The 25,286-nt window shown below is 38.3% G+C and overlaps 1 protein-coding gene and 1 pseudogene across 1 annotated transcript; one reads left to right on the top strand and one right to left on the bottom strand.

Annotated features, from left to right (window-relative positions):
- Positions 1 to 1,548: 1,548 nt before the first annotated feature.
- Positions 1,549 to 2,788, top strand: LOC127644955 (kelch repeat and BTB domain-containing protein 13-like; annotated as a pseudogene).
- Positions 2,789 to 9,407: 6,619 nt separating this feature from the next.
- Positions 9,408 to 24,324, bottom strand: LOC127650401 (ubiquitin-associated protein 1-like). The gene is made up of 6 exons (XM_052135822.1): positions 24,224 to 24,324; positions 22,224 to 22,379; positions 17,140 to 17,736; positions 12,611 to 12,814; positions 10,409 to 10,510; positions 9,408 to 10,185 (listed from the first exon to the last, which is right to left on the bottom strand). The coding sequence occupies exons 2-6, from the start codon at positions 22,353 to 22,355 to the stop codon at positions 10,051 to 10,053; spliced, it is 1,170 nt and encodes a 389-aa protein (XP_051991782.1). The 5' UTR covers positions 22,356 to 22,379; positions 24,224 to 24,324; the 3' UTR covers positions 9,408 to 10,050.
- Positions 24,325 to 25,286: the final 962 nt, after the last annotated feature.

Here is a 25,286-nt window from a genome sequence, read left to right as displayed (position 1 = left end):
TCCACCACATGCTACCAAATACAGAACATAATTTAATTTTTTATTTAATGATAGAATTTTTAATGACATAATTCTCCTGTGATGTACATACATATATAGCCAATACAACATTTTCTTGGACATATTAAACTAGTGAAAGTGTGAACATTTTGTTTTAAGAGTTCATTTTCGATATGTCCGCAGGACCCAATGGTGTCCATATAGTTGAGGATCCATACTTTTTTATTTAATGGTTAGCAGCAGCTCCATTAGCTTCTTTATTCTGTCATCATTTACTCACTCACAAGTCATTCCATACACATATTATTTTCTTTCTGCATGGAATGCAAAAGAAGATGTTTTGCTATAAATCCGTGCTGCTATTTTCCATAAAATGAAAGTGAAAATGTATTTATACTTTTGAGCTTCAAAAAAGGTCAAAAAGCACCATAAAAGTAGCCCCAACAAATTGCATGCATCTTTATTTCCATACAATGAAAGTGAATGGCTATATGAACTCCATTAGAGTGAGTAAACAATGATAGAATTTCAATTTTTTTATTGAACTGAACCTTCAAGGCCAATACATTGAATAGTATCTCATAATATGGTGAAGTGTTAATGGCCATGAATTGACAAATGGAAATATTTACTTGGTGATTGATTACTTACAAATATCCTTTGGGCTTGGGTCCACACAATCTATTTAAGCTCAGTTAAAGAACTATCATGACTCCAACAAGGATTATAATAAGGATTAAGAAGGAAACAGCTGAAAGTATGTACTATAATAACATTTGTCTACCATCTTTTGAAATAGGCATCCTACCCAGGTTTCCAACAAGTCTACTTGGTCAAATTGACAATGGTGCATTTATAAAGATAAGGAAGTATCAAGTCTTCTGATTTTAATTCTGGTCATACGTTCCCCTTGGAAATACCGGAATGTTCACCCACAACAAAGCTTGACCCTCACAGGCATACCATTGTTATAGCTATGGGCAGTTCACCTGTTCACCAAAGGGAGAAGATAACATTTTTAGGCTGCTTTCAATGCCTGCAAAGAAAAAAAGGTAATAAATAACCAGGATGACTGCTGCCCTTTATGGTGATGGTTTCTGCCATCGCTCTTCTCTCAATCTGTGATACTGTAGGTCTTTGTTACCGCTACGGGATAATGCTGCAACACTTTTCACTTCTATGTGTAGCCTGTTCTATTGTTGTAGTAGTAATTCAAACAGTGGTCACTCAGTCAAGTGCATCTGCCTCAAAGAGTAAAGTTGATGTTGGGACAACTCTGTCACTTTAGGCAACATCATGGATAGCCATTGGCACTGTGAATCTCTAAGTAATGTTTGATTATGCGGAAGTGGTTATTTCTCTGGTGTTCACATGAAAATGACTGGACGCAACTTGATTGAGATGAGCAGCTGTGCTGGCTCAGAGATTGACACAGGGAGAGCATTTAGCCAATCGCCAAGTTTATTGACAACAATAGTGAAAGTGAGACTTGTTGACACTGTTTTCACAGTGGACAAAGGCCTCCTGGAGCAACATTGTGAATAACTTTTCCAGTCTGGGATGAAGGAATGCCAACAGGATGAGATTTGCCTTCAAGCACTGAGTGCCTGTGGTTTCCTGGTCGCCCTCCGTGTGATACATGGAGAGAAAGCCATCCTGAGCGATGACGAAATTGTTGAAGCCGCTGAGTGCACTGCCTTCCTTCAGATCGAGATTCTAAACAAGCATCTCATAAGCATCATCAATTCAGTCAATTGCCTACTCTTGTATCACACAGCAGCTACTTTTGGTTTACTGAAGCTCTTCCAGAGCATGCATCAAGACCTCAAAGAAGATGTGAAGTGTTTGCCTGAGGATTTGGTAGAATATGTAGAGTCTCTAATTCCTAGTACGTACGTCACTGTTGGTACGCACTCTCTAACCATCAAGCTGCTGCAGGACTTCATGAGGACAGTGTGTTACTTTGATGAGGATGAGAAAGACTGGAAGGTTCTCACCCACTTGCCTCTCAATGCCAGCACTACCATGGCAGGTGTTACGTTTCTAGACAACAAGCTCTATATTGTTGGAGGAGTCTATGACATTACCAACAAAGTTGTGGACACTGGTTTCTGCTTCGACGTATCCAAGAACATTTCGCTACAACTGCACCCTGGTTGGTCATGAAGGAAACCTCTATATCATTGGTGGAGAGCATAATAAAACCATAATGTCCTCTGTGGAGAAGTACAAAGTCTCCTCAGACACTTGGAGCTTTGCCGCTCATCTTCCGAGACCCGCGGCCACATTGCTTGTGCCATGACCATGAGTAGAATATTAATTTGTCTCTGGAGACCTAAGGATGCATCAGAGATTTATGAGTACATTGTAGATAAGGATGAGTGGACGTTAACCACGACACTTGTTAGACATCAAAGTTACGGCCATTGTATGGTGGCCCACAGAGACAATTTGTATGTAATGAGGAATGGTCCATCTGATGACTTTTTGAGGTGCATGATGGACTGTTAAAATCTGACCTCAGATCAGTGGATGGCCATGTCTGGGCAGTATGAAAACAGTAGAGCGAGGTGACTTTGTTTTCACGGTGAACCGCACAGTGACATTGAAATATGCCATAGAGGACCACAAATGGAGGACGAAACAAGAGATGACAGGGTTTCCGAGAATCGGGTCCATGTGGACCTTTCTCCTGAGACTGCCAAAGAAAAGCAGTGATATTTTGGAGAAGAAAGATAATGGACCAGAGATTTCCTTCAACCTTCATTCAAACTCTCCTGTACTATGATTGATTGGTGATTGGCTTTTTTTTTATTATGGAAAACTACATATCAACATGTTCATTCCTAGAATTAAAACTAATCTGCAATATTTCAGTGCTTATTTTAGTTTAGACACAATTTTGTTTAGATGTTCCTATTGGAGGTAAGATGCCAGCAGTTTTTTTTTTCTTTTCTTTTTTTAAGAAAAAGTGACGTCAATGTCTGTTTGTAAACGAGTTACTCTATGATTGGTGGTATTAACTAAGCATGCCCCAAACTTTTATCAGAAATTTATTCTCATCAAATCTCTTGGCTCAGTACTATGTTGCAACAATCTTTCAAGAATCAAAAGCTTACAACCAGTTGATTTCAGCCAGACACATCCACCTCATGAACAGTTAAAACTGCCCCCAAATACTTTCCTTTGATCAATACATATATCATTTATATTCTTTAACATATCCTACCTTTTCTTCAATACACAACACCACCTGCACATAACTGTATATCTGTATATAAAATATTATAACAACATTATTGCACTATTGTATATTTCTCTTTTTTATCTGTTATCTTATTTATGTTACTATATGTATATATGTTTAAATGTATATGTTGTATGTATGTATGTATATACATTGCTTTCTCTAGCACTGGAAAGCTTCTCTCACCATAACAAATTCCTTTTGTGTGTAACCATACTTGGCAATAAAGCTCATTCTGATTCTGATTCTGAAAGAGAGAGTGCACTCACGCTCGTTCAGCCATTAAAACCAATAGTGCAATAATGAAAGTTCACTTTTAAAAGAGCGTTACCCAAGTCAATAAATAGTTAAATAGAACACCTTTTACATCAGACCCAGTTTGTACAAATAAGGCTCTTCAGGGTAGTACTTCTGGGCACAACATGAGGGCTGAAAAGGGTAAAGTGTAGTAGTGTTTTTATGGCCATTTTTTTACTAAAGATATTCATTAAATACAGTAAAGTTCCATAGTGTCCTCATTTGAACAATGACAGCATGGTCACCCTACCTAAACCTAACTCTCAGCAGAGTAAACATTTCATTTTAGAGCAAATGCAACTTCCAGATCATGCTTACCACTGTATATGTGAACATGAATTCTTCCTGGTTCACACAGGACCAGAACCCGTGTCTTGGAGGTAGCTTGTGCAACACATTACCAGTAGTGCTACAGAGAGTTGTGGGAGAATCAGAATAAGAATTAGCTTTATTGCCAAGTATGCTTACACATACAAGGAATTTTACTTGGTGACAGAAGCTTTCAGTGCACAAACAATACAACAACAAGACAAATAATACAAAATAGAATAAAGAAAAAAAAATTGTGAATAGAATATTACGTTTATATAAAAATTCACAATAAGACATAAAAATATACGCATATACAAATATAGTCTGTTGTATAAAGTGCAAGGGAATGTAATGTGCATAAGAGGTAGGATATGTTAAACAAATATAATTGACTAAGCTTGTTATTGCACATAATTATTGCTCAGTGGGGCCATTTGAACTGTTCATGAGATGGATGGCCTGATATAACAGGCTGTTCCTGTGCCTGACTGTTCTGGCTCTCTGTGCTCTGTAGCAATGGCCAGAAGGCAACAGTTCAAAAAGGTAGTGGGCTGGGCCTTTCTCACAATGGAGTCAATGTGGGTCTCCCACTTCAGGTGCTGTGAGATGGTAGAACCCATGAACTTGAATAGCTCCACTTCTGCCACAGAGCTGTTCGGTGCTGTTAAAAATATCTCCACTGTTTCGAGAGTGTTCAGCTCCAGACAGCCAGCTGTTCAACCTCCCTTTGGTATGCAGACTCATCGGCATCTTGGATGAGGCTGATGACAGTAGTGTCATCTGCAAACTTCAGGGGCCAGACAAGAGGGGTCCTTGGAGATGCAGTCCTTGGTGTACAGGGAGAAGAGTAGTGGGGAGAGCACACATCCCTGGGGGGCGCAAGTGCTGATCGCACAGTGCTGGAAGTGAATTTCCCCTGTCTCACTAGCCTCTGCCTGTCCATCAAAAAGCTGGTGATCCACTGACAGATAGAGATGGGAAGAGAGAGTTGGATTAATTTAGTCCAGAAAATAGCTGGGGTGATGGTGTTGAAAGCCAAACTGAAGCTTTTCAAATCTACAGTAAAACACGTTCAGGTTATCAGCCAGTTGTTGATTCCATACAGAGTTGGAGGGTGGTGTCTTGTAGTTGTAATGTCCTTCAAGCCTCTCCATACTGATGCAGGGTCATTAGCTGAAAACTTGTTTTTGAGCTTCTCAGAGTAGCTTCTCTTAGCCACTCTAATCTCTTTTGTCAATGTGTTTTTGGCCTGATTGTGCAAGATTTTATCCCCACTTCTGTAAGCATCTTCTTTGGCCTAAGTTTTGCTGTAAACCACGGTTTGTCGTTTTTGAATGTTAAATATGTCCTAGTAGGAATGCACATATCATCACAGAAACTGATATATGACGGCACAGTATCTGATAACGCTTATTCAGCTTAATGGGGTCGATTTCAGGGTACATGAACTTTCGGGAGTAACATGTCGATTTCTTGTGTGATCATGTTGTAATTTAGCTTATAAGCTAGCCAAAGAGGAGACAAGAAAGTGTTTTACAGTTAAAGGATATATTTCATATAATTTCATTTTTGAACCATTAGACTTCTATTGGACATCCAATTAAAGGGATAGTTCACCCAAAAATGAAAATTCTCTCATTATATGCTTACCCTCATGATATCACAGGTGTGTATTACTTTCTTTCTTCACCAGAACACGTTTGAAGAAAAATAGAAAAATAAACTCAGCTCAGTAGGTCATTAAAATGCAAGTGAATGGAGATTTCTATTTTGAAGCTCCAAAAATCACAGACAGTCAGCACAAACGTCCTCCATACGACACCAGCTGTTAAATTAACGTCTTCTAAAATGATACGATCGCTTTTGGTGCGAAAAAGACAAATATTTAAGTACTTTTTTACTATAAATCGTACATCCGTTCTGCAGCGGTATACATGTGTGACGTAATCAGATTGGCGTTTAAAACATGCGAGAATTGACGCATGTGTGACACAGACAGAAGAGCAGCGCTGTTTACAAGTGAGGAGGAACGCTGTACAGCTTGTTTGTCTCTTTCTTTACTCAAAATGGTGCGTTCTTGTGCTTATCCTGGATGTCTCAACCGAGTGGAGACCGTGAGATTACGTCTGTATCATGGCGACATGAATATGTAACACGAGAGACTGCTTGGACTTGAAGCCTAACGGAAGCAATGATTTATAGTTAAAAAGTACTTAAATATTGCTCTTTTTCGCATCAAAAGTGATCATATCACTTTAGAAGACATTCATTTAACAGCTGGGGTCATATCGATGACGTTTATTCTGACTGTCTGTTCTTTTTGGAGCTTCAAAAGAGAAATCTCCACCCAATTGCATTTTAAGGAACTACTGAGCTAAGATATTTTTCTATTTTTCTTCAAATTTGTTCTGGTGAAGAAAGACAGTCATACACACCTGGGATATCATGAGGGTAATAATGAGAGGTTTTTCATTTTGGGGTGAACTATCCCTTTAAATAAAACCACACCACTCACATTCTGCATCCATACAGTTACTTGTAATATCTCTCTGGATGCATATCCTTCAGTGTATGTTTTTATGTGTATGCCTTCACAACACATATAATTGATATCTTGTTTAAAGGTACTACTACGCTTCTTCTTTCAGCTGCTCCCGTTAGGAGTTGCCACAGATGATCATCCATGATCCGCATATTTATAAAGCTACTACTACTAATTTGTTAATAATATGACACTTATTACAATAAAGTCAGTGCCTTGTTTAAGGTGATCTAATGAGAGTTCATTACATGAGTATCTATGTACATTTTTCATCAAGCAACTGGATTTGAATTAACTGTTCTCACACTGCCAGAACAAAACTAATGGCACTGATCATAGACGAGTTAGAGGCAAATGCATTACGTAATTAATGGTAAAGTAACAGGCCCATTAATCTTTACAAATGTCTTACACAAGATTGATGGTCATTGAAGGGTATGTTGCCATGGCTGAAAAAAGTCTACAGCAGCAAAATATGGATACATTTCCATTTTATATCAAACGTACTGGCGTACTCATACCAGAGGAGTTTGGGGTCAGATGAGGCCAGCAAGGAAACAGTACAGAACATTTAAGATTTTGAGAGAAAGTTTTAAGGTTGGCTAAGGCAAAAAAGAAACATGATTATCACCCATGTTACTTTATTCATACAATCGTGTATGACCTCATAAATTGGTGTGGAGACTATTTGACTATTGTGCTCAAACCTTCAAATTATATCCAGACATTCCTAAAAGCTTTAGTAACTATCGTAGAGGGTTCACTCATTATATTGGGAACCAGATGACAGTGATCACTAATGAAGTTACCAAAAAGAAAACATGAATTGTGTTGGCAGTCTAACAACAGGACATATAGATTTTGGCAAGTCAGCGCTAATCACTCATGATGTCTGGCAATTGTTTAACATTGAAGGTAACATTTTATAGGAAAGTAGCAATAACAAATGTATTTAGCAAATACCAAGGGAAATTGAGAAATGATAGCATGTGCTGACCTCATGCATATCAAGCAAGATGTAGAACTAGGACATTGCCTGGATTTAATTTTTCAGATAAGTATTTGACTAAAATTCCAAGTACTTTTTATTTATATATAACTGACCAGTATGACAGTAGTCCTTGGACTTTATACCTGTTGGTATGGATGCTGCATAACCAAAAAAATAATGTTAATAAAAAGGTTTTGGTTAAATATGTCAATGTAGACACTTACTGATAGGCTACATGATGTGGGAAACCATTCAAAACATGTTACAACCAGCAGATTTTGACTTCTGAGACATCGCTATATTATCCATTAATGCTGCATGATTGATTGAATTAAGATTGAAATATCAGTATGGCCTTGTGCGATTACTAAACCTTAAAAGGCTGCATTTTAAAATAAAGTCTGAATAGGCCTTTATCACAGTGCTCGTGTCGTCACTTCCAATGGTGGATAGTAGCGTAAACCGACTTCTGGTTTAGTCTGTAGCAATGGCGGCGAGCACAGCGAGGAATTGTTGTTGCGTTCCTAAATGTTCTAATAGTTCAACTAAACAGCCGGATCTCAGTTTCCATTCTTTTCCTACCGATGAAAAAGCGAAGAAAATGTGGATTCATGCTATTCGGCGGGATGAAGGCAAAAGTTTTGCAGTTTTAAAAGGGAGTACGTACGTGTGCGGGAAACACTTCACAGAGTCTGACTACTCGTCAACAGCCAATCGTAAACGCTTGAAACGTGGAGTTATACCGTCCAGGTTCTAATGGAACAACTGGGGGAGTGTTCGCCCAAAACGATCCGATGTGCTAGATAAGGTAACGTTAAAGCGCCAACATTGCAGTGAATCAGAGATCAGTGATGAACAGCCTGTAGTCTATTACGGACCCGTCCCACCCACAGACCATGACTACTCAACACCTCCGTGTCCAGGTCTTTTGGATGCTGCAGCAGAGAGAATTAGAGAGCTGGAGGCTGAAGTGCGAGCTTTGTCTGTCTCCCGCATTCAAATAAATAGACTTTGTCTCTCGGATGACGACTTCCGATTTTACACGCGCTTTCCCTCAGAGAAGATTTTCAGGATTTTCTGGGCATCAATAGAACCATCAGCATCGAACCTTGTGTATTGGTCTAAGGCACAGAGAGTAGAAAAGAGTAGCAAAACATCGGTATCGGCAGGGGCATAGCAGCCGCGGGATATGTGGGGCACATGTTCCCCGCATTCTTAAAAAGGGGATTTTTGTCCCCCGCACTTTTCCAAGATAAACCCGTAACGAGTCCAAATGGTGGATTTGTATACAGTATTCTTTGCCTTTTGTTACTTTGGGCTGATTGAGTGATCATCCAGCCAATCACAGTTGAGTTTCTTGAGCCACAACAACACTTATATAAAAGGACGTCAGTCAGACAGTCTAATCAATGCTGCTCCATTCATTTCTACAAAGTTACTTTCAACAATGCTCATTTATCCATGTTTTTTATCGGCATTGATGTTGATCTAAATGAATAATCTAGAGATGAGGAACAAACAAACAAGAGTTATTTATCGGCATATCATTCTTAATTGGCAGCATCAAGTGAAATGCATTGTAGAAAAAAAAAGGACAATCCTTCTTTTAAGCACACATTGTAAGTAGAGTTTCTATCAGCGTATGAGTCTTCATTAAGTTATGCATTTTACATTATGTTTGGTGCGGTATCTCCAAAAGAGGGCAGGGTTACTCCAAAAGAGGGCAGGGTTACTCCAAAAGGGGCGCCAGCTCCAAAAGGGGGCATCACTTCCACTCATGGTTAAGGTTAGGGAAAGGGATAGGTATAGGGTTAGATATAGGGCTCCCTATATCTTCAATATATCTTTTTTGGAGCAATGCCTGTAGCTATACCCTTCTTGAAAATTGAGGGGTTGCGAGATGTGAGAAGCCTCGTTTGACTGGAAGCATTATTTGCAGATGCTATCTTGTATATGAAAGACGTGAGGACATATGCCTATTTATAGATGCAAATTACTTACACTAACTGAATCCCTTGTATGTAAACAATTTTATTGCCTCAGTGTTTCCTGACACATATTACAAATGTTATATTATATACATTATATAAGAAGATATAAATACAGACAAAAACATGAATATCATACATGCTCACTTTGGATATTCAGCATGTTGTAAGTGGAGGCACCACACAGAAAACTGAAAACACTAACAAGATATCAAAAGGCTATTTGTCCATATTCATTTTTTTAACTCATTATTTCATAGTATATAAAACGGTTTTAATTACCTACAGTAGTTCTACAATATTGCATGTATTTATATACTAAACAATTCTAATACCATTAATATAAAAAGAGTGTAATAGTTGTATGGATTTCCCCAAAACAATTAACATCTCATGATTTCCATTTCTATCAACATTAGCAAAAGCAACTTTTTGTTGTTATAGAAAAGACAACTAAAACATGTGTACATTTATGTTTTACTGGAACATAGTCATTCTCTTGTGTACATGATCAAATCTCCCCAAGGCCAAGAATCTCACTCAACACAATTCTAGAAGTCTAGAACGAATCTACATACTTTAGTCTCTGATAAATAAACAACTACTATATGTATGCTGGGAATAGCATAAACCATGATAGCAGCTTGTCCATGTCATCATAATGCTGATTTGGTCAGGCCACGCGGGTCATGAGCTCTTCCAGCGCTCGCTCTCTGTGGTTCTCATGCACCAACAGGACCTCTTTAATGGTGTTCTGTTGGAAGCCCATTTCATTAAACTGAGCAAGTAGGTGAAGAAACTCCTCGGCCTGAAACAAACAAACAAAAACAAAAGATGTGGGAATTAATTTGAAATGTGTAATGTGTAAATAATGAATAATAAGCGCAAATTCGATTTGATTACGAGATATCTTGAGATTGCAGCCAGTGGCTCTGCACAAATCTTGGCTGCAGTGGCCCATGTTCCTTACTGAGGAAACACAGGAAGTCTAATATTTATAAAACTAAGGGTCATGATCGCTTGATACATACCTTGGTCTCACAGTTCTGAAACATTTCCAACGCTTCCTCAACCTGAGCTTCATCATAGCCAAGTTCACATAACCTATCACATGCCACCAGATAACTCAAGATCTGCAAGAAAACAAGACAACAGACCTTTAATTTTTCAGGATTAGTTTCGATTTTGAGTGCAAAGCAAGTTGGATCACTTTAACGACGAAGAACGTAATCGAGGATTAGCCCTTTGAGACTCTTTGACACTTTATGAAAACAAGCCCAAATCAAGTTATTATGGGTAAACTTTGGTTTATGCCCTACCACTAAGTAATTCAACAAACTGATCTGGTTATCAGGCCACTGTTGACACAACAGTGCGGGACATTATACATGTATCATAATTACGCTCAAAGAGTCTGAGCTGTCATAAGGCAATTTCCATTATGCCAAAATCACCTCAGTCAAAAGTAGAGCATTTTCAAAGACAAAGTTTTCTGACTTTATGCAGCTTCACTGCCATTGTCCAGCCCTCACTCTTTGATTTGCTGGTTGCCTTTTCTCATAGCTCCATTTAAATTCAACCCTTTGAGTAAAATTATCCTTAACTTCCCAAATTCCAGAAGTTTACAACCTAATTTCCCCACATTGGAAAACACAAATTAATTATTTAATTATTATGGCTTCAACTGCTAATGCTGAGAACTAGCCAGAATCACATGAAAGAGGATGGACCCAGATGTTTTGTTATTAAAGAGGACATATGGAGAGTCACTAGAGTGTGGAATATCTGGCAATGATTTCTGGCATTACATAAATATGTCTATATCAGTATTGAGTACCTGACAAAACATTTTTTTTTTAAATAAATGAAAACCAAAGTGCAGGTGTTCTGACAAAATTTGACCAGAACTTCTTTAATTATTTGGATGGACGAAAACTTTCATGGAGTTTTTGTTTAATGGGATAGTTCACCCAAAAATGAAAATTCATCCACACGTTGTCATCCATTCTGTGTTATAGCCAGTTTTACAAGTTCATTACCCTGACGATGTAATGTCAACAATCCCTAAAATACTCAAATCAAGGTAAAAATGACGATTAAACAACTTTACAGCTCAAATAATACACAAGTTGTTTTTTTAATGGAAGAATCAGTTCAAGTGAGTTTATAAATGACAAGCTTCACATTTCTGTTTAAACCCTCCATAAAGTGGCCATATTCACTTCCATTGTCCCCATTCACTTCAATTGTAAGTGCCTCACTGTAAACTCGATTTTTGATTTTTTTTTAAAGAAAGGGGAAAAGAAAATAATTTTGGTATTCAACATTATGCCACAAATGTATGATATAGAATTATTTCTAATTCAGAGACAAATGGAAAGAATGAGACTTACAAAAACAGTTGAAGTCAGAAGTTTATATACACTTAGTTTGAAGTCATCAAAAGATCTAACCACTCCACAGATTTAATATTAGAAGTTTACATACACTTAACTGTGCCTTTAAGCAGCTTGGAAAATTCCAGAAAATGATGTCAAGCTTTAGACAATTATACAATTAGACCTTCAATCTTGGCTTGAGTAGACGATGGGTGGAGTCCACCATTTGTGGATTGCCCGCAGCTCTCGCACAAGAAATGTGTCAGAATTAAGCCATCCACAAATGCACAGCAAGTGATCCACAAATAAATGTGCACGATTCACAGATGAATTCTGGACGGAGTTGTGTTTGTGAGTTAAAAAAAATATTTGTAAATAATTGTTTTATTTGCAAATCTCATTTTATTTATTTGTGAATTCATTTCACTTTTGTGAAACTCTTTGTGGGTCTCATTCAATTTATTCGTGAACCAACTTTCTGTTTGTGAATCTCTTTCCATTTGTCTCTGAATTAGAAACAATTCTATTTCTATGCATAACTTCCAATAATAGGTCAGCTCAATCTGTGAAATGGGTGAAGCTCTATTTTCAGACAATCCGTGTAAGTGTTGGTATACTTTACTGGTAGATTATAGATGCCAGAACAAAAGCAGGAATCATCCATGTTGGGTTGCATTTAATGCCTATTCACAAACAAAGTGACTGACTAACTCTACCAGCAACTCAGCTTTTGCCAAACACCAAGGACAGTTAATATAATCTAAGCAGTACAACTGTGACCTCCATGTGAATCCTGACTTCTGTTTCACATTGGCAGCTCAGTGAAACCCTGTAAAAGATCCCCTCCTCACTGACCTGCTCTGGGCACTGCTGGCCCGTCTTCTGCAGGGCGATGATGGCGGTACGGAGAGGGTATCCCCTCTCGGTCACGGCCGTCAGCAGCTCCCTCTCTTCCGGGCTAAGAGCAGAAAGCAGCTCGAACGAAGAGTCCAGGGTAGCAGCGTGGGAATTGAGTGGCCGTGATGAGGCCAGGGCTAGGGGGGAGCATGAACCCTGGGCCTGGAAAAAACAACAACAGTTCCTCATGGTCAGAATACCCTTGAGAGACGAGGGCAGGAAACACACTACTGAGAAAATCTAGAATGAAAAACACAATCGTTGGTGGAGAGTTTAATTCAGACTTAATATGTCATTTAGAAAACATTTAGCCAACAGTTATGTACTTGGGAAACTCTATAATCCAAAGCAGATCAATGTATACATTTGATCAATATGTATATTCTCTGGGAATTGAACCCACAACCTTGGTGTTCCTAATGCTACGCTCAACCAGTTGCGCTACAGGAACATAAACTAAATAAGAAACAATCATACATGGAATAAAACAAAAAAGCAACGCCCAGGAAATTTGTATGTAGCTTGTAGCTAATATTCAGTTTTAATTAGTTTACCGTTCATGTTAAAGAAGCATGTAGTCATACCTAAAGACTACAACCTCACAGGCTTGTTCAGTGTGCCATGACTGTGTGGCCTTGCTGGAGATGATGTCATAGTCATTAATAACGTGTTGGATTAGACTGTTAACACAGGCGCAACCTTGAATTGTAGCTTTGCTGAGAAAGACTGCGCACTTCCACTTCCGCTAATCCAGACGAATTTGTAGCTGCTTGGGAAGTTTCCAGGAAAAGACTTAACAATCTCTATTATTAGCTAGTTCATCTTCTGAGGCACTACGGAAATGTGAACCCAAAAAAATAAGTACTTTGGACAAGTCATTCATGTGTAATATGTGAATGAATTAAGAAGCTCAGACATTCTTTAAGAAGGGACAACAAAATACCTTTCAGCAACAGTGTGACAAATACACAAAGGATTTTTAACTAATCCAATGGAAAATAGTGAAAACTGGCTAAATGCTGCTTGAATACCAGGTCTTTGATGCCTCTTGCTTAAGTGATTGAGGGTGTTTTCAGACTTGTTGACCATTTGCTTTGTTCCAAAACGGGGACTAATTTGTTACAATGTTGCATTTTTCTCCTTGGTTCGGATCGCTTTCACATGGCAACATTTCCAAATGGACCAAAATGTGTTCACGCAAATCACATGTGAGTAAACTGCCCCCTCGCTGGTCATTGGTCCGCTTACAGCGGCCGGTCGGTTATCCATCAAGATGGATGAATCACCGTTATATTAATTTATCTGTCTGAGTGGAAATCAAGGCTTCGTTGGAACAACAATATTGCCATGCACTTGTTTCGAAGAAGAGCAATTATAAGATATTTTCAGAAAAGAAGGTGTGCTTTGATTGTGAGGTGCCATGACGTGCTCACCCACAGAATTTCTATCAAGGGATTATTTATATCACAGCTGAGAAACCTTTTGTGTCATCTCAACCTTTTGTTAATTAAAAAAACCTATTTTTTTAATTAACCTCTTCCTTAAAGCATTACAGCAATGTTTCTTGAGAAACATTTAATTTTTTTAATTGGATAAATACATAAAAGATTTGTGGTCTGAAGACCATTTTAGGGATATTTAGTGATACGGTTTTCACAATTATTATATAAAAAAGAAGAAAATCAAACTAAATGTTATATTTGTATTAACATTATAGTGATCGTCTCTCATTAATTTAAAGTGTTGAAGTGTTCAAAATGGCAGGTAAAGTTGAAGGACATGTCTTGTCGTATGTCTTATATTGCCCTCAATTCAAGTAGTATAAAAATGTTTGTCGAGCATGGATATTAACAAAGTACACGTTCACTTTTACAATAAATTTGTGTGGTTAGTCTTGTCAATAACAGGGAATTCAGAAACTGAATTGGCAAGTGATGGAGGTAACATCAGTTGATGATGGTATTATTGGTTATGGTGGTCATATTTTTAATTGGGCTCAGCATACAACTCCACAAAATCCACGGGGTCAACAACTGGTTTAGTCCCAAGAATTTTGTCCAGCTCATCAAACCAGAGAAACTTGTCTTTTTCATCTCCCGAACACCTGCTATGTGAATCTCGCACATTTATGTACCGTTGACATTGTTTTTTGGCTTTCGCACGGCACTGTTCCATGGAGCGATTAAAGCCCATATCCTGGAGACACTCTCTAAATACCTTATAAACCTCCATATTTGTATGTGTTTTTCGAGTATTTAAGTTGTTCTGATATATGTTCTTCTGACCAAATTTCAATGAGGCATTTTACCTCATCTTGGCTCCATCTTAAACCTCAATTCAATTTGCTAGCCATTAGCCAATCAAACACTGCTGCTTTTGTCTTAACTCAGTTACTATTGGGCAGTGCAGTTCCCATCATGCATTGTGATGCAAGTTGGTTCACTGGTCCGTTTGCATTCTCACCACAAGCGAACCGCTCCAGAGTTTGTTTGCAATCGGTCTGTGACAGGGCAAAGGGCGGAGGGCGGGGCCGGATCGTGGTCCACACCCGGTCCCTTATCAGGCTAATCATGCCTCCAAGAGGGATAAAGGCTGACTGCGGATGGTGGTGCGACAGAGAGAGAACGTTTACTGGCATCCGTCCGTCCTATGTGTATGTTTGTGTTGTTTGGTTTATTTCTTCATTAAACTATTATTTATATTGTCAAGCCGGTTCTCGCCTCCTCCTTTTCATTGAACTGCTTTACACGGTCCTAGACCAACTCGTTCAGGCAGTCTCAGAGCGATTGTTTTGGGGTGGATCCGAGTGCGATTGCCGTGTTCATATGGCTAAACGAACTGAACCAAGGGAGAAAATGCGGCAAGTTCCAAAACAAACACTCCAATCTAGCCGGGTGTGAAAACATCCTAAAATACCTTTCTGGTCAGTTAGGGAGTGTTCACACTTGTAGTTCAGATCTCTTGGTTCTCTTGGTCCAGACCAAAAAAAGAAAATGATACATTTAGTCCTGGTTCTCTTAGCATTCACACAGGAATTTTTAACACCGAACCTAACAATACAAAACAAAAGGCATAAGGATAAGGTCACAACCTGATTGGACAACTTATGGCGTATATTTTGTGACAGAACTTGCCAAACATCCAAAACAATGCTGGCTGCTGGGATAAATGCGCTAGTAGGATTTATATATACATATATGGTGGTATTTTTACAAGCTGAGAACAAACGAAGAGCTAATCAAATTTGTAATGGTGTCAAAACAGTGCCAGGAATTTCTCCTTTGCACACACAAACGAAGATATGCTGCAAGGACGGCTGATGGCGTTTCCGACGCCTATACGGAACTGTAATGGGCACGTAAGCTGAACAAAGATATATATTTTTTAAATGCAACAAATAAAATGTCCCTACTACATGACAGTTATCACTAAAATAGGTGTTCTGAGAAATCACACTTGTCTCTGTGACTGCTCTACTCTCAGGTTTTGCTGACATGTCATTGGAGGGCGGGGTTATGGAGAGAGGCTGTGATATAGGATGGATGGGTGTGGTCTAATTCAGTGGCCAAGGTCCTATCCCAAATTGTGCACTTCATGTGGACATCACTTGCGTGCTCTTTTGAAGTCAACGGGACCATAGTGTATCCCATTTGTCATTTAATCATTCAGAAGTTCTCATGAGTGCCCACATTGCTGCCTCAATGCACATTTTAGTCATGTTCTGCAGCCTAACAGTTGACCCGATAGTCTATGCAGCCTTACATCCCCAAAGTGTGGAAAGATGATTGCATTTGGGCAGACTGATCTCACTGTCAATTGGGTGACAGTTGGTCGAAAGTTCTGCTGCAGAAATCTGAAATTGGTCTGTGCTTACCAAGTCACTGCCCCAGTGGCCAAAGCTGGAAGTGTTGTTAAGCACATTGAGCTCATGTAAGCTCTAGTTTCCAGGTGCAATGTCCACAGGGTGGCACCAGAAGCGAGTAGTTGTAAATGATGTAATACAGTCATCAGGAATGCATATTTTACTAACCCTGCCCCCAACCTAAACCGTCAATGGAGTGAACATTTTATTTTAGAGCAAAAATGCATCCTAAGAATCGCACTTACCATTGTTTATGTGTACACGTTGACTTTCTGGTTCCCATGGGACCAAAATCTTTGTCTCAGAGGTTGCTCTCTTAAAACATAGCGCACACTACACGATTTGAGCTTGTCGCCTTTCATCTTTTGAGTTTGTGTCAGGTCTGCAACTAGAACTCACAGATAGCAGTGTGTGCATGTTGCTAATGGTCATGTAATGTGCACTTGTCTTTATGCACTACAGCGAAACATAATCAAATATGAATTGATCCAAAAGGTCGATTTCCCTTGTGATGATGTTGCATTTTGGACTGGGCCTTTGTTCCAAACATTAGCAAGAACACTAATCACTTTAAATTAGAGTTAATAACCAGGTGACAAGTTGTTGGAATGTGAGGTTTTCTTACCTTTGGGTTGGGTTTGTTGTGTCTAAGTGTAGTAATGCATTCAGACTGCAAGTCATTGGTTGAGGTTGCAGAGGACTCCCGAGTACGGCCAGCAGAACTCTGGCTCCTCTGGAAGTTAATTTTGGGTGAAGTGGCCTTGCAGAGCGAAGACTGCCAGAGGTTCCCCACACACTGTTTAGAACGTCTGCACGGTGAAGGCAAGTTCAGTAAATTTGATGATCTGCAATTGTTCAAGTCTTTTAACACTTGTCCTTGTAGACCCAAATCATCCCGTTTGGGCTGTTGGTAACTCTCAGCAAAGGTGCGCCCATCTTCTTCTGTAAATTCATCATCTTCTGAGTCTGAAATGGTGAATTTCACCCGGTCATTCATGGCATGGTAGTTAGCCGCATTCAAGCTGCGGCTGCGGGGACGAGGGTTGGGTTCCCAGAAGTCACTGCTCCAGCGGCTGGCTAACCTGCTCTCCTGAGGGCTGTTAAACATCATCCAGTAGGGAGGACAGGTGGCCGTCAGCTCACAGGAGGAGCAGGGATTGAGAAGGGTCGGATAGCCACCCTGGAGACCTGTGAGAACCCAGTTCTCAAGGCTGAACACATACTGTAAACATCAAAACACAAAAGAGATGACGTTAAACTTCAGTTTGACAAATTATCATCAACTGATTGCATTTATTTAAAAGTTTTTCTTAACTTGTGGTTCACAAACAAAGGGCTCTATTTTCATGAGCACTCAAAGTACAGCTCTACAAGCTACACCATGCTTATACGAAAATACCAAACTTCATGGCCATGCCATTTGACTTTGCACGTATTAAGCATAGTGCTGTGCTCAGCACTAGCACTCTTATAGGGCCCAAATCTACACCAATATTGACATAAGGTTTAAGGGTGGTGGGAACATGGCAACCAACCAATCACTATTCTGACACAAAATGTTTTTTGTTTTTTTTTTGTCTAGGTATCATCCTAAACTTACCTAGATTAGATTTGATTTTTGAGTGGTACTTGCCCTTGTAAAACTGACTGCCATGATGTTAAGATATTTTGAGTGCTTGTTAGCACATTGATATGAGATTGCTATGGAGTTCCTGGTGGTTGCTAGGTATTTGCTTACTGGCACAAGGCAAAAGAGCCCACCCCAAGACCATATTCCATTCCCTATATATGGCTTTGTCCTTCCATAAAATTAAGGTTATGTGAATTTTGGCCTGTTTTGTCATCTGGCAGGCGAAAAAAAAAAAAGTTTAATGGCTTACCTCGCCTCAACAACCTGAATGATTTGAGGAGTCATTGTCCATAGCACAAATGTACGGGACGAGATGCACAGTAAGGGGTAAACCTAACCCTTAACCCCTAACCCAAAAAATAAGCAATAGTAAAAGTTATGTTTGCCTTAGCAAGCACCACTAATAAACACAATGTTGAAACACATTTCCCATGAAAAACATTCTCTTAGTTGTTGAAAATGGGCCATTGCTGACACTGCGGTAGTTTTTGTAAAACTGTTAAAATCAAATGACAGTGGCTCACACATTTTAAAGACAGTACCAATAGTGATAAAAAGCAGCAGCATAAAAAAAATGGCAGATTTTTTTTTATTTGCCCCATAAAGGCAAGGTTAAAAATTAAGTTGAATTAAATAATTTGCACTGATATTGGACTAGCCCCAGATATGACTTTGAGATATGAAGTAACTTCCATGTCAACTTACTTAGCCTGTATTGAGCTAATGCTATGGAAATCCACTGAATATTAGTAACGTTTGTCTTATCTGCCAGTATCAACATTATGAATTGTTGAGTATCGCAAAACAGATTTGACAGGCAGATACGCCAGCCAAATATTACACAACAATTTTCATCCCATTTAAGTCATTACCATTGAAATTATGTATGCAGCGTTCCAGTCAGGTACACAATGTTGTTCTTGGACAGATGTGGGACAAATGACTAAGCATCTGCACAAACTTAAATTCAGAACATACCCATAAAAGGTTCACATTAGCTTATTTCTGATTAGATAGTAATAGCATCAGACGGTAATATATTTTCTTTGCAAATACCTTGGCCAGTAAAACAGAAACCTTTAGGAATTTTAGGCTTTTTATCCAAAAAAGTACCAATTACATCAATAATATTGTAGAAGACTACAACAGCAGTGAACCTTTTTAACAGAAAAATCCCTTTATAATTTTAGTTTACATATTCAGGGATTATTCTACATTTTTGAAATGGTGTAAATTGGCGTTCATGTTGATTGCACACATCTGGGTTAAATAAACAGAACTATATAGATTATGTGTCAGTGAAATTATACAACTCTGATAGAGTAATTGCAGATGGGAAAAGGTTTGAGGTGGCAGGGATACACTTGCACCAAGAAGCATGTTACAAATGTCTTTTTATTTTCCCATGACCTTGTTAGTGACAGCCTGCATTAAGGCCAATGGCTTGTGCAATCAGTGGATGCTCTTGGCAAATTACATTGAGCCTAATGCAGTGTAAGGAAGTCACAGATGCTCTGTTGGGAACCGTTTTTAAGATCTTGAGAACAGCTTCAAACAAACATTTTATGTCAGCAATGAACTCGAAGTACTCTTTGTAAAATGTAGAAATATGCTTCCTTGGTACTCTAACTTGTGTCTCCTCTAGAGTTCCATAATATCTCAATCTGTTTTTCAGATTTGACAAAACTCTAAAGTCTGCTGTCAAAAGTCAGAGATTTCAATGAATCCAAAAATGTCTCATCAATATATTCCAAGATCAAATTGATCCACATCCAAAGAGCAACTTCTGAAATTGGTGTGTTAGTTCTAACCATTTTCCCCCTCCACGTCCTTGACAAGCTATAGTAATAGTAATATGGTACTAGTACTGATTGAATCATAAGAAATCATAAATTGGGTCGTACAAAAACCGGCAACTTATACTCCTAAACTAACAATGTTATTACATCATTTCCCAAGTTTAACCAATAATCAAAACCTAAATCCTAGCCATAACGTCTAACCCCTGACCCAAACCCTAAACCTAACCATGATTTTAATAGAAAAATAACTTGTGTGTACCACAGAAGAAAGAAAACATCAGGGTAAACGGTCTGCACTTACATAGCGCTTTTTTAACATTAACAGTTTTCGAAGCGCTTTACACTGTGACTCATTCACCCATTAACACACACACTCACACACCAATGAAAGCATTGAGTTCAATTTGCTCATGCGAGGCGCTAGCCTGCCATTGGGAGCAACTTGGGGTTCAGTGTCTTGCCCAAATGCACTTCGGCATGTGGAGTCATGTGGGCTAGGAATCAAACCGCCAACCCTGCAATTATTGGCCAACCCGCTCTACCACCTGAGCCACAGCCGCTCTAAACCCAGGGTTTGGAATGAGATGAGGGAAGTGCACTTTCATCAGTCATTTGAATTGCGTAAATATGGAATGTGTACCCATTCACAGATGCTTCCTTTCATAAAATAAAGTGCCTGTATTGCAAATTCAGTATTGAAATTCTGTTTGTTGATTGGTTGGTCTGCTTTTCGAGTCAAGTCATACGATATCTTACAATTTCTCCATCTGGTATGAATTAATACAACTGGTCATGATGAGACTATGTTGGTTTTTCCACCTAGTCAAACCCAATGTGCTGAATTCCACACAAGAGCCACCATGTTGCCAATGTTTATGCCCCCGAAAGTCACCCATGCTGTACCTTTGACTTCACATCCCTTTTATTCTCTAGCTACAGATAGAGAACATATTTGCAGAAGAAAATCCAATAACTATTTGTGTCTCAAATATTGCACACTAAAGTTGTCCTAATTAAACATCACTTAAAAATTACATGTTTTAAAATGACATTAGTTCCTTGAACTTATTTTTCCTAAAAGTCATAGACCTCCGGGCCTGGGTAGCTCAGCGAGTAAAGACGCTGACTACAACCCCTGGAGCCGCGAGTTTGAATCCAGGGCTTGCTGAGTGACTCCAGCCAGGTCTCTTAAGCATTGACCTAGAATTGGTTATAATCTTCATTATTTGTGCATTTGTAAATTATTAAGTTGAAATAGCAACATTTAAATAGCAAATATGAGCTACTTGCATCTAGTTGCCTTAACATAAAGTGTTAGTTCAGTGTTATTTCCAAATATGAAAATTCTATCGTCATTTACTCGGCCTCAGCATATCTCAGCTCTGTTGGTCCATTCAATGCAAGTGAATTGTGGCCAGGCCTTTTAAACTCCAAAAAGCAGATTAAGTCAGCATAAACATAATCCATCAAACTCCAATGTCTTCTGACATGATCCAGTTGGTTTTGGGTGAGAACAGATCAAAATATGACTCCTTTTCACTATAAATCTTGACAACAGTCCCCTTGGCGCTCATGTTTTCAATCTCGATTACATTTCCTATAGCACCCTCTAGAGCTCTGTGCATGTGTCAAGCACTAGGAAGTGCAATCGAGCTTGAAATCATGATCATTCCTAGAGACTGCAATGGCAAGATGTGCAGTGAAAGGGGAGTTATATTTTTGTCTGTTCTCACCTAAAACTGATTGGATCGCTTCTGAAGAGATGGATTAAACCACTGGAGTATGGATTACTTTAATGCTGCCTTTGTGTTTTTTGGAGATTCGAAGTTCTGGCCACCATTCACTTGCATTGTATGGACCTACAGAGCTAAAATATTCTTTTAAAAATCTTTGTGTTCTGCAGAAGAAAGTAAGTCATATACATCTGGGATGGCATGAGGGTGAGTAAATGATGAGAGAATTTTTATTTTTGGGTGAACTTTTCCTTTAAGTAGTTAAGTTAATTCTTTATCGCCAAGTTAAGTGAACTTAATAACAAATGTTTTGGAGCGGCATTACTCAATTGAGGGAATGAGTTTAATCAATCAATTGAGTAGAGTCAACATATTAGGGGTTTTCAGTGCTGAGAATCGGGCACGGTGTGCCTTTCACATCACATCCAATTGGAAGTGACATTTATTTGAAAGAAAAATAGGACAAGCACACTTTTAAAACAAAACATTTCTCAAAAAGACACATAAGAAACATCAGTACAGATTTGAGGGATAAGAGTCAGACCTCAGTTTCCTGCAGGATCTTCAGGTAGTCAGGTAGGTTGATTTCTGGGGCTGTAAGAAGCTCCACTTCTTCCTTTGCCTCCTCAAGAATGCCAAGAAAGTTTTTGAAGGGTACCTCATCCAGACAGGACATTTTTTTTTTTTTTTTGCCCCTTATCTGGAAACACACACAACAAATGAAAACATGTCTGACATCAAACAATGCATCAGGTTTCATAATTCCACTTGAACTTTAAACTTCAAAATCCCAAAATGCATCTCAGTGGACGTCACAATTAGGGTGAAATCAGGCAAACTGGGCCACATTTTGACATCGAGTTTACTGTTCCTACATAAGTGGCTATTTTTCTTAATTTACCATACAGACCTATACTAAATCTAAGTAAAACAAATTATAATAATAATAAAAAAATGGGATTGCACATTTTGCAATTGTTCTTGCTTAGAAAATACCCAAGACTGGAACATCCTCACTATATTTGTTTACTTGTTAAAGAGTGCAGAGTACAGAGAGGATTAGGGATTAAAGATTACAGAGACTTAACCACCTGATCATCTCACGTCAACACATGACGACACACGCTCTTATGCATGTATGAATGTCAGCAAAAAAAGGTTTATTTCTGTTTGGAATTCCTGCAACAGCAGGCCCATATCCTAAAGTAGCCCATCTATTGCAACAGACGGCCTGCACTGGGACAGCTGCTCTTATTTAATCATAACCAGGGGTGGGGCCAGATGTGTGGGAAAAATTAGCTTTGCCTTTCCACTTGCCACCCCAACTTGGACCCTGCTTTCGTCCTGGAGACGGTGCGCAGCGGTTTAACCCGTCTGTGTTGCGCATGGTCCACAACAACGTCCTCAACATCCACCCATCAGAGGAACTCACTGGATGCCACCCCTGGCAAAAAATCCTGGACACGCCCCTTATCGTAACATACTACTCCACACCTTTTTCAGCAGATGGTTTTAGATTTTTGATCAGAGCTGGGACTTAACAGCCAGATGCTTGGTAAGCTCTAAAGATGTTTTCCTTCTTGTGAAGGACAAAACAATGGAAAGTTCAAGAAGTCACAGTATCCTGTCTAAACAAAAAGCTGAACGTCTAGGGAGCAATGGAGTTATCTACAGTACAGTACTGATGCTGTGAGGCCTTTTGTACAAACATAAAACATATGGACTGGTAATTCAGCATTTGCAACATTCATTCCAAAAGATATCATTTTCACAAACCAACTGAAATATGTACTTCATTACATCTACACTATAAAGATACTTCCATTGATCAAATAGTAAAAAAAATTAAAAGAATTTCAAAACTTGCAATCCTTAAATCTTTTCATAAGTATTTTCACTGTAATCCTTTTAGAATGTATGTATTTTTTATTTTAGCTTTAGTATAAATCAACGATTTTATTTTTATTTGATTTTGTACTCAAGAACCATAAACTAGGGATGTTTGATATTTATACAAAGTCTAAAATAGATAGAAATGTAATAAAGCATAAAAATAAATTTTATTTGTTTACAAAAAGTTTATATAAAATACTCTTTTTAAACAAACCATCTCTTTTGACTTTATTAAATAACTATGTTTTTTAATTAATTTAATTTGCACATTTCAGACAAACTCAAGTTAAAGATGTATTCAATATTCAAAACAATTCAAGCTCAATCAAACAGTGAGGCAATTACAATGTAAGTTAATGGGGCCAATTTTTGAACATTAAAAATACTCACTTTTTCAAACGTATAGCCACAAGACATAAACAATATGTGTGTAAACATGATTTTAGTGTGATTAAATCACTTACTAACCTTTTCTGTGTAAAGTTATAGTCAAATGTACAACTTCATTGCCAAATGTAAACAAACCCTAAAATGACTGATCAACATTACAGCACAAATGACTGTTCTTAACTTGTACTGAACCAGGAATATTCCTTTAAAACTACATCAAAACTGACAAGTGAATTTCTAGAGTAATAAATGTTTACCCACCTGTCTCCTGAATGTGACTTGTCTCAGTGATGTTATGTGTAAAGTGTTATTGTCACTCTGTAGTTACTAGACCTCACACAGACATGTGCTGACTACCCCTGCTCCACTAATCCACTGACATAACACAATGACATTGGCTGTTTACCTGAGCTGGTCACACCTACAGTCATCCTGATGCACCCACATTTACAAACTGATCATGAAAACACCCTTTCTCATCTCAAGAAATGATTTTGTCATATGAAATATACACAGACAGTCTATCTGTAATTATTTTGATCTGTTTTTAATTTGTAAACAACACAACCAGATGGTCTGTCTTACAGTGTGATGTAAGGTTCTCTTGGCTATTTCACACATGTGACATATGCTTTGATGGACAACAAATAGACTGACCAGCGTACAAATAATGAAAAAAAAAAAAGAAGGTTGAATCCCAGGAAACTTGGCAAGAACATTTCCGGGTCATATTTCACCCCAAATCCAAAAAATAAATAAAAATAAATTATTATACACATATTTTTTATCATTTTTTTCTGTAGGATGGTCAGCCTGTTTAAGTGCCATTACATTATTTGGCATGTACATATTCCCACCCTCAATTATGTGCATTACATTTTATTACATAGCTCTCTGGAATTCTCGATTCTGATTGGTCAATGGCACCATCTGATATTTCTAAATAACAACCGCACATCCACATATTAGACCGCTCATTCGGATATTGCGAGCCATATTTCCTGCTTCTAGGATCCCTGTTTGATCTCTAAAAGTAAGATATTCAAATTATTTCAATTCAAATCAATGTTTCATGTGCATTTATTTATATATTTGGCAAGTAGTCTAGTAATAGGCTGAACACTGAGGATTCAGATGGTCATTCATTACTAAATATACCAACTCCGAGGTGGATTTATGCTTTTCAGTGATTTATTTCTTCTCACATGATTATATAGTTTCAACGCAAATAAATTTATGTCCATGTGTTTATTGATTTGGTTAATAGACGTGTAATAATGACAATTAAAACCTCTAATTATTCTTATTATCACAAAGAAACTCA

This window comes from Xyrauchen texanus, chromosome 1 (assembly GCF_025860055.1).
Source record: "Xyrauchen texanus isolate HMW12.3.18 chromosome 1, RBS_HiC_50CHRs, whole genome shotgun sequence".
Lineage (NCBI taxonomy): Eukaryota > Metazoa > Chordata > Actinopteri > Cypriniformes > Catostomidae > Xyrauchen > Xyrauchen texanus.
Note: the sequence above shows the minus strand (reverse complement) of the source record. Positions and strands in the feature narration are given on the sequence as shown.

Coding starts and splice junctions, on each gene's coding strand:
- LOC127650401 (XM_052135822.1), bottom strand. CDS start 22,355: ATGTCCTGTCTGGATGAGGTACCCTTCAAAAACTTTCTTGGCATTCTT. Junction 17,737..22,223: donor AGATCCTGCAGGAAACTGAG/GTCTGACTCTTA, acceptor TGATGTTTACAG/TATGTGTTCAGCCTTGAGAA. Junction 12,815..17,139: donor ACAACAAACCCAACCCAAAG/GTAAGAAAACCT, acceptor TGTTTTTTCCAG/GCCCAGGGTTCATGCTCCCC.